The 10,071-nt window shown below is 49.2% G+C and overlaps 1 protein-coding gene across 1 annotated transcript; it reads right to left on the bottom strand.

The window, feature by feature from the left end:
* Positions 1-3,315: 3,315 nt before the first annotated feature.
* Positions 3,316-6,640, bottom strand: LOC109755917 (uncharacterized oxidoreductase At4g09670). The gene is made up of 2 exons (XM_020314798.4): positions 6,007-6,640; positions 3,316-4,122 (listed from the first exon to the last, which is right to left on the bottom strand). The coding sequence occupies exons 1-2, from the start codon at positions 6,493-6,495 to the stop codon at positions 3,502-3,504; spliced, it is 1,110 nt and encodes a 369-aa protein (XP_020170387.1). The 5' UTR covers positions 6,496-6,640; the 3' UTR covers positions 3,316-3,501.
* Positions 6,641-10,071: the final 3,431 nt, after the last annotated feature.

Here is a 10,071-nt window from a genome sequence, read left to right as displayed (position 1 = left end):
TCACCAAGATGCATCTATGGAGTATACTAGCAACGAGGGGAAAGGAGTGCATCTACATACCCTTGTAAATCGCGAGCGGAAGCGTTCCAATGAACGTGGATGACGGAGTCGTACTCGCCGTGATTCAAATCACCGATGACCGAGTGCCGAACGGACGGCACCTCCGCGTTCAACACACGTACGGTGCAGCGACGTCTCCTCCTTCTTGATCCAGCAAGGGGAAGGAGAGGTTGATGGAGATCCAGCAGCACAACGGCGTGGTGGTGGATGTAGCGGGTCTCGGCAAGGCTTTGCCAAGCGTCTGCGAGAGGGAGAGGTGTTGCAAGGGGAGAGGGAGGCGCCAGGGGCTGGTGTGTGCTGCCCTCCCTCCCCCCCACTATTTATAGGACCCCTGGGGGGGGCGCCAGCCCTTGGGAGATCAGATCTCCAAGGGGGGCGGCGGCGAAAAGGGGGGAAGGGGTGGCTTCCCCCACAAGCCAAAGGGGGGCGCCCCCCACCCCTAGGGTTTCCAACCCTAGGCGCAGGGGGAGGCCCAAGGGGGGCGCCCCAGCCCATGGGGCCCTCCGGGACAGGTGGCCCCACCCGGTGGACCCCCGGGACCCTTCTGGTGGTCCCGGTACAATACCGATAACCCCCGAAACTTTCCCGGTGGCCGAAACTGGACTTCCCATATATAATTCTTCACCTCCGGACCATTCCGGAACTCCTCGTGACGTCCGGGATCTCATCCGGACTCCGAACAACTTTCGGGTTTCCGCATACTCATATCTCTACAACCCTAGCGTCACCGAACCTTAAGTGTGTAGACCCTACGGGTTCGGGAGACATGCAGACATGACCGAGACGCCTCTCCGGTCAATAACCAACAGCGGGATCTGGATACCCATGTTGGCTCCCACATGTTCCACGATGATCTCATCGGATGAACCACGATGTCGAGGATTCAGTCAATCCCGTATACAATTCCCTTTGTCAATCGCTATGTTACTTGCCCGAGATTCGATCGTCGGTATCCCAATACCTTGTTCAATCTCGTTACCGGCAAGTCTCTTTACTCGTACCGCAATGCATGATCCCGTGACTAACGCCTTAGTCACATAGAGCTCATTATGATGATGCATTACCGAGTGGGCCCAGAGATACCTCTCCGTCACACGGAGTGACAAATCCCAGTCTCGATCCGTGCCAACCCAACAGACACTTTCGGAGATACCCGTAGTGCACCTTTATAGTCACCCAGTTACGTTGTGACGTTTGGCACACCCAAAGCACTCCTACGGTATCCGGGAGTTGCACGATCTCATGGTCTAAGGAAAAGATACTTGACATTGGAAAAGCTCCAGCAAACGAAACTACACGATCTTTTATGCTATGCTTGGGATTGGGTCTTGTCCATCACATCATTCTCCTAATGATGTGATCCCGTTATCAATGACATCCAATGTCCATAGTCAGGAAACCATGACTATCTGTTGATCAACGAGCTAGTCAACTAGAGGCTTACTAGGGACACGTTGTGATCTATGTATTCACACATGTATTACGATTTCCGGATAACACAATTATAGCATGAACAATAGACAATTATCATGAACAAAGAAATATAATAATAACCATTTATTATTGCCTCTAGGGCATATTTCCAACAATCAGGTGGGCACGCTCCAGGATCTTGACGTCCGGGGGGTGGTCGGGGATACTGCGTGCGCTACCTTCGCTCTTCTGTGTGCTGGCAGCTATGGAAGCACAGGAATGCCGTGGTCTTCCGTGGGGCGGTGCCCTCCCTCGCCCGTCTTCTCGCTTGCTGTAGGGAAGACTCGGCCCTGTGGCAAGGACGCCTGAAAGTAGCTGAACGGACGTGCGTCGACAGATGGCTGCAGGTGTTCTCGTACCCTGGGAGGTAGCCTGCGCCATGTTTGTGTGGACTGTGTAATCCCCCCCCCCCCCCCTCTCTCTCCCTCCCATGTAAAACTTCCTGTCTCCCCCCGGGGGTGTGAATCTAATAAAAAAGAAAATTCAGGTGGAGGGCTTTGCCCCTCCCCCGGTGACCTTCAAAAAAAAAATTGCATGTCATCATGTCTACGGTAGTACGCAATAATCATATACACTAGCTGAGTAAATATTTTTCATGGCTTTCAATGGAGATGGCATGTCCACCTCCAAGAGGACGGAGCAGGTATCCAGTGTTGCTTGCACATCACCTTGTTGCCAGTCAAGGACGACGAGCAGAGTACGAAGACCTGCCTTGATATGTAGACCACAGCAGTAAGTTGTATATAACAACACCATGTTAGGTTTAACTCATTAGGATTTACGTGATTGGATCTTAAGCCTATTCATTGGATCACCTAATTGCATGGATCAGAAAGATGGATTAGGATTTTACCACCAAAGGAAGCACAATGCGAAGTCCCATGCAGGCTTGGTGTAGACGGCCGCAACGGGTAGCAGCGCCCCTCCGGGCGCCACCGACACCTGCCCTAGAATAGGGGCAAAGCTTGGAGTTGATCTTTCAGTCGTGCAGCGCTCCCCCAGATCGGTTATGGTTTTAGGGATATGGGGAGCAGGAGTAAACCATATGTGAACTTGTCAGCTAATATATCTGTGCTGGCGACAGGGGACTAAAACTATTTGTTGGTTAGGGTGCCCCCGATCATGGCATGTTAGTTGGGGTAAGGGTAACATACGTTGGTCATGACCACTCCCTTTAATGACGGTTCATCGAAGAGAAGGTTCACCTTCATACAAGCAGCGGACGAACACGGTGGGACACGTGTGGTACCTCGACACGGGAGTAAACAACCACATGATCAACGACAAGGACCAATATTCTGAGTTAAATCTCTCGGTGGTTGGAGGCACAGTTCAGTATGTTAGTTGGGGTAAGGGTAACATACGTTGGTCATGACCACTCCCCTTAATGACGGTTCATCGAAGAGAAGGTTCACCTTCATACAAGCAGAGGACGAACACGGTGGGACACGTGTGGTACCTCGACACGGGAGTAAACAACCACATGATCAACGACAAGGACCAATATTCTGAGTTAAATCTCTCGGTGGTTGGAGGCACAGTTCAGTTCGGTGACGGGCGAACCATTGACATCACAAGGCGAGGCACTATCCTCTTTGAGCTGGAGTACTGCGGTCACAAGGTGCTCACGGATGTGTCCATTGTCAAATCAGAGAGGAACAATATACATGCAACATCAGAGAGGAACCTAAAATCCATTGTCAAATCCTGAGTTTAAGATGAACGGTAACATTTGTACTACGTGGACCACGCAAGCATCCATATTGCCAAAATATCACATAATAAATCCGTAAAAATATACCATTCAACTTGATAACTGCAATGTTGTCCTTAGTATGACAAATAATTCGAGTTATTCCAATAGGTAGTTCTGCACCGCGTAGAAGTAGTATGATTTGAGTAAACATACAACCTATACGCCATGGTCTGGAAGACATATCATCCGAATGACCAGCTACGTGTTGTATTTTAGCTCACAACATCGACAGACTCAAATCCCTTGTCAATCGAAGTCTTCACTGCATCCATCACAACCTGTGTCTTCCTGGTGATGGCCGGCCACTTCCCCTCAGGCTTGGCGCCGGCGTCTCTGATGCCCTGCACCAGCCTGCAGAACTCCTTGACCATCAGGGCCTCCTGCGGCAGGTCTGTCGTGACGACGTGCTTGCTCGGCTGCGGAACCCATCCGGTGTGGAGCTCGGCGAAGTTCGACCTGGACGCCACGCTGAACGGGCCGGATTTCTCCTCGTACGGGATGATGAAGTCGGTGACATGGAGCGTACCGTCCGTGCCGATGACGGTCAGGTCCATGGTGAGGTTGGCGAGGAACGAGCAGTGGAAGGTGGCCATCTTTCCGTCGGCCCAGTAGAGCGTCGCGCCACAGGCGATGAGCACGCCGGCTTGGTTCTTGACAGGCTCAGGGAGCGCGATCACGTTCTTCGGGAGCTCGTAGTCGACGGCCCACAGGATCGCGCGGATGCAGTACCACCCGGCATCGCCGAGCACGCCCAGGGCGTCGAGGTCTGGCTTGACCCTGATGTCATTCTGGAGGAAGTCTTCGTTTGCTCGGAAGCTGAACAGACTGTTTATCTGATGCAACAGAAGAAAAAACAATGGTTTATAGAAGTGCCCAAATTAAGCGAGCGCAAACAGTTGTGAAGTTAGAGTCATATCAAGAAAGGAAACATCACACTGCTACAGAGTGCAATCAGAGATTGTGGAACCATGCTTATACCGGGTCACTGTAATATTTGTATTAGCCAATCATGATAAGGACTTTCAAGGAATTCTAGAGGACAACGCAGGATGAACAAAATCTACAGCTCAATCAAGAGAGAAGTCCAAGAAACAAGAAACAAGACATCGTTGTCCCTTCAAGTAAACTAAGCAAGGATGCATAGATGTCATTAAATTATTGATAATGGCTTCACCAAATTTGTGTGAGGTACACAATGGCAGGTTCGTCTGAGGTGTTTTGGTAGTTCCAATTGCTAGTAACAAAATGTCACCCATCTTCACTGTGCTCAATAATTAGGCAACTGAGATATCGAAAGCTAGATGATGTGACGTGCTTAATACAGCTTTATTGATTATTCTATATATTTGATTCAACGAGAAAATAACATACGGATAGTTTGAGGGAAGGAAACAATCAAACAAAGCCTATATCTCAAGTAAGATGATGGTATCAAGTGCTAGAAACACAATATGATTCGCTGCACATTCATCGTTGTCAATTTGGCAACTACATAAAGGTAGCTGTCGAATATTGCTGAATAAAGTTTTCATCTCTTTTCTTTTCCATGTCTTTGGTTTCTGCAAACTGAAATTTGTGTTTTTTCCTCTGCTATGTGAACGTCCTAATTTCAAATTCTATCGTGACTTATGTTGTCAGTATAGGGTTGATCATTGTCAATAAACATTTGCTCCAGTAGTGAACTATCACTTGGCTACCGCATATTTATAGTTTTTAGTAAGAATTGTTGTAAGGAAGTGTAAGAACTAAGAACATTGTGTAGCCTAGACAAACGAGATTAGTACTTTGCAATGTAATTTTTCTCACCAAGTGATATTGCCTTACACACACATTTTGGGACTAAATCCTTTCTATCTTCCACCACTATGTCGGATAGAAATTCCGCATTCTTCAATAGGCAAAGTCACCTCACAAACCAATTTCAGTAGAAAGAGATTTCAAGCATACTAAAGTGTCATCTTGTGCTGCTTCAGTGATGGTTGGAAGAGGGTTTGATGGTGAGTTTGTGCTTGCTGCTGGAAGGGGATACGAAAATGTTCAAAATCACTCAACACCGGAAACACTTGCTTTCAGAGATGGGTAACAATTGCAGCTAGAGAAGGGTGGCAGCAGATATATTTTGAAACTGATTGCCAAGTGCTGATTAGTATGTGGAAGTCTCGGAAGAAACAGAGTTCAGAAATCATGGGCATTTTCAGTCAGATTGAAGAGCTCATTTTATCCTTCCAGGGGTTTGATCTGTCTTGCACCCCGAGGGAGGCAAACTTATGTGCTTAGCATCATGTTAATGGTTGCAATTCTAGTGTGTGGCATGTCACACCTCTGGCCTTCCTTTTAAGGTGTATTCAGAACGATCGTGTACTGCTGCATGATGAATAAAATGAGCTCTGTTTTGACTGTAAAACAAAAAGTAGTGTTCAAGCATACCACCTAGGTTTTTTGGCCACCAAGAGGCAATTAACTAGCCCTTGTTCGCTGGATAAAACGACAAACGGCAATTAGTTCAGAGTTCACTAGAGAATCTTTTGAAGCTTAAGCAGATGCACTAGAATACTAAGGCAACCTGACAAGATCCACAAATTATTGATAATGTATCTCCATCTAGGCCGGCTAGAACACAAATGCAATGGACCACATCAACAATCGAATAGTAGTATTTCTCTAGATAGTTAGCGAGCAAAATTATTTTAGCAACAAATTCAGTTTGAAAAACTCACAACTCTGACGTCGCCGACGTCGGCGGGGAGGAGCTCCCGCATCTTGGCGGTGCGGGGGTGGTGCATCCACATGGTGGAGTCCATGAACTGGACGCCGCCGGCCTCGCAGGCGGCGAGGATGGCGTCGAGGTCGGCGGCGCAGAGCGCGGTGGGCTTCTCGAGGAGCACGTGCTTGCCCCGGGCCGCGGCGGCGGTGGCCCACCGCACGTGGAGGCTGGTGGGGAGCGGCAGGTAGACGGCGTCGACGGCCGGGTCGTCGAGGAGCGCCTCGTAGGAGCCGTGCAGGCGCGCGGCCGCGGGGAGGCCGTTGTCGGCGGCGAAGAGGCGCGCCTTGGCCTCGGAGCGGCTGCCGACGGCGGCCACGGCGGCGGCGGGCGCGGCCAGCAGCATGGCCCGCGCGAGCTTGCGCGCGATGGAGGCGCAGCCCATGATGCCGAAGCGCACCGGGCGCGGCGGCTGCTCCTCCGGCACCGGCGCGGCGGACGACATGGCGGGCGGGTGCTGGCTGGTGGGGCGCTGGGTGGGCTTGTGTCCGGTGTGTGTGTGTGTGTGGCGTAGGAGCTAGCGCGACGAGTGACTCGTGGGCCTTTTCGACTAGCTAGCCGAGTGCTCACCACCAGTAGCAACGTGCGACCTGAATCCACACTTGCAGAGTACCGACAACATTTTTTATTTTTTTTATTATTGTTTAGATTGCTTACCACATGTGTCACATGGTATACCCGTAACCTTAAGACTTACAGTAGTTGATAGTAACCTAAAAAAAATAGTCGTGCAAATTATGCCTAACTTTGGCGACCTTTATTAAATTGAATAATATAATAGAGAAAGGCTAAAATCCAAACCACATGATTTTAGCTACATATCTGAATAACCGTTCGATCTCGCTCCCCCCGCCGGTGATCCTGCCTTCGACTTTTCTCCTCGCCCGAATCAACCGCACCCAGAATCACGACTGATCTTGTCCCGTGATTTAAAGACGGTTTTAGTTCTCATTAATGCAGGAAGATCTTTTTCCTGTGATTGAAGGACGGTTTCAATTCTCACTAAAGCGGAAAGATTTTTTTTCCCTATGATTTAAGAACAGTTTCCAATTCTCATTTAAGGAGACACATACACGCCTAATTTTTTTCCATTTAAGGACAGAGAGTACGTATGTTTTTCCGCGGTAAAAAGATGGTCAAGGGTGGGATCTGAACCCTCAACCTCTCCAATTAGGATTGAGTAAGATAGCCACTAGACTATCTAATCATTTGTGTGAGTTCACTAATTGAGATATAATTTATAGACATGTGAATCGTGCTGGAATATCTGAGCATTGTATACCATTGTATCGAAGAGAGGCTTGGTAGAAGAGATATATTGAGAGAACATGTGTAATGAGATCTTTACGGTAACTTCTGTGTTAGACCATGGTAACTTTCTACCCCGGGATAAAAGTTGTTGACAAAACATACCCTCGAGATAAAAGTTGTTGAAAAACATACACTCGGTAACTTCTATGTAAAAAGCATGGTAATATACGCACAACAGCGATGATAACTTACTTAGCCCAGTCGTGGTAACTTTTTGACCCGGGGTAAATTGTTGAACCCCCCCCCCCTCCTAACTAATTTGTAAATAGTATGGCAATATACACACAACTGAGCTGATAACTTACTTAGTCCAAATATGGTAACTTTTTGACCTGGATGGGGGTATTGTTGAAAGATCGATGTTATGCGGACCATAACCTTTGCCCGATCTATGGATGACCCTATCGATCACACCATCCACGAATAGATAAAGTGCAACTACCGGCGTGGAGCTCCTCTTCGGCTCGATCAGTTTCATCACCGATGGCTCGGCGTGGCTCCAGGAAGCCCCGCTGGACGTTGAATCCATGCCTATGCGCGGCTCCGCGCACTTTCGCGTCGACGACTCTGGTGTTCTGCTCCATCAACCGTCTATCCGTACCAGGCATTGCGGCAGTCTTCAGTTTGTCGTCGTCGCAAGCGCTCTTCATCGTTGGACCCGGCATGCGGCAGTCTTCAGTTTGTCATCATCACAAGCGCTCTTCATCATTGGACCCGGCATGCGGCTTCACATCAAGCTTCAACCTAGCAGGTAGCTATGATGGAACCCAATGAGTCATTCCATGATTTATTTGCATCAATCCACGAGGATGAAGAAAGTTGTGGGAGCCTCTCACCCATTGTTGAGGTTCTCATGACCAACAGAGCTCCTGGTATGGGTGAACTGCCTGTCGCGCATGCTCATGATGGACGGAACAATCACGATGGGGGTGATGAGACAGTTGATGGTCGTGACGGCGGTGGTGATTCTCTGCATGTTTCATATTTCATGATCAAGATTTACCAAGTTTCAAGAACCCTAAAAGCAAAAATAAAAATAAAAAAATTGGCGATTCCTTGCACGTTTTTAGTTTCGGTTTGTGAAACTTGATTTTTTTTCACTAGTGCATATTAAATTTTGCTTGTTGAAACTTACCAAATTTTAAAAACGTGTCAAAACATATTGTTTTATTTCAAAGCCCTCGTCACAAGCAACACAAGACGTGGGATGAGTGGAGTTGTGAAAAGCTATGTGCATGGACCCTATCTATAGTATTTAAGGCCTAAAGGGCATGCAAACGATAAACCAGTTTCCGAATCACGGGGCAATCGGGCAGCCACAAATCCGCGTGCCCCGTTTCATGCGCGCTACAAATCCTCTCTCTCTCTCATCGACTGCCTATGTCCAAACCCCTCACCACCCCTTTCCACTCTCTTTCAACTACTATGCATCCACGATGGTGTGAAGTCAGCACGCCATGGAGAAGCATTGTCGACCTCGCTCCAAACTGGCAAACTATCTGAAACGCGGCCAGGATGAAGTTATTAATCGAAATCACTGCCTTTGTTTTTTGCTTCGATAAAGTTCCTTTGGGATACTGAAAAAGGTATTTTCCTTCTGCTCTCACGAAAGGTGAGCTAGGGCAAAGAACTCGGCCCCTCTAGGCTCCGTTGGCGAGCCCATGGATTCGTCTCCCCTTTGCTTGCCGCTCGGCGGTTGGTGGTGGGCAGGGGAATCTTATTGCCTCGGTTCAGGCTAGTAGTTTACGTCAGGGTTTTGTAGTCCTTCTGTGTTCTGACCCTCATTGACTTCTTCCATCGGGACAAATTCAGTGGAGCTCCGACATAGATTCATATTATCTCCTTAGTGCGGCAAGGCTAGGATATCTCACTGGGCATGACGATGAGATCTGGTGTCATTCACTTTAGATTTTTTTTCAAGGGTTCAATGGTGATGATTATGGCTCAAGGCATTGGTCCTTTAGGGTGTGTTTGGTTGAGGTCACCAGATAGAATGTAATGGGTCGATTCCGTTCCGGGAGCCCGTTCGAGTGTTTGATTTGTCCAAGGAAGAGGAACCCATCGGTTCCTCGGAACGGCATATTCCCCTTTATATGCCGAACCGAGTGATTCCTCCAAGCGGACCGCGCGGAACGGCTCGCTCGCGCGCCTCGCTCTGCTTGTCTCCGTCTCTCGTCTCTCCCTCACATCTGGCTGGCACCGGAAGGAGGCGAGCTGCGGCAAGCAGCAAAAGGCGGCGGCGGATCAATTCCAAGTCGTGCTCCTATCCTCACCGCCGGCAGGCAGCAACAGGCGCCGGCGTCCCCTCCCCTTCTCGTCGGATCCATCTAGGTCCAGCGACGGCGGCGGCCATCTCTGGTAGCCGGTCGTCTCTCTCCCGCTCACCTCCCCCCCGCCCCCACCAAGAGCAGCAAGGACCCGAGTGCTCGTGCACCGTCGGACCCTGCGCCATGGCGCTGCTGCTTTCTCTTGCGTGCGTCGTGCTCTTGGCCGGCCCTTGCTGCTCGTAGCCTGCACTTGCTGATGCTACTATTGTTGTGTGCCGTGCTGCTACTGCTGTTGCCTGCCGTGCTCCTACTGAATTTGATATTTTGTGCGCAGAATGCAGCCGACAGAAACATGATGAAATTTTGAGGCAAAGTGTTGCTGATGGCTGATTAGTACTACAAGATCGTTCGCTTTTTGTTTTTGTTCTGAGAAGATTGCAATC

Source organism: Aegilops tauschii, chromosome 1 (genome assembly GCF_002575655.3).
Source record: "Aegilops tauschii subsp. strangulata cultivar AL8/78 chromosome 1, Aet v6.0, whole genome shotgun sequence".
Lineage (NCBI taxonomy): Eukaryota > Viridiplantae > Streptophyta > Magnoliopsida > Poales > Poaceae > Aegilops > Aegilops tauschii.
The sequence above is the reverse complement of the archived record's forward strand: the minus strand, read 5'-3'. Positions and strand labels throughout refer to the sequence as shown.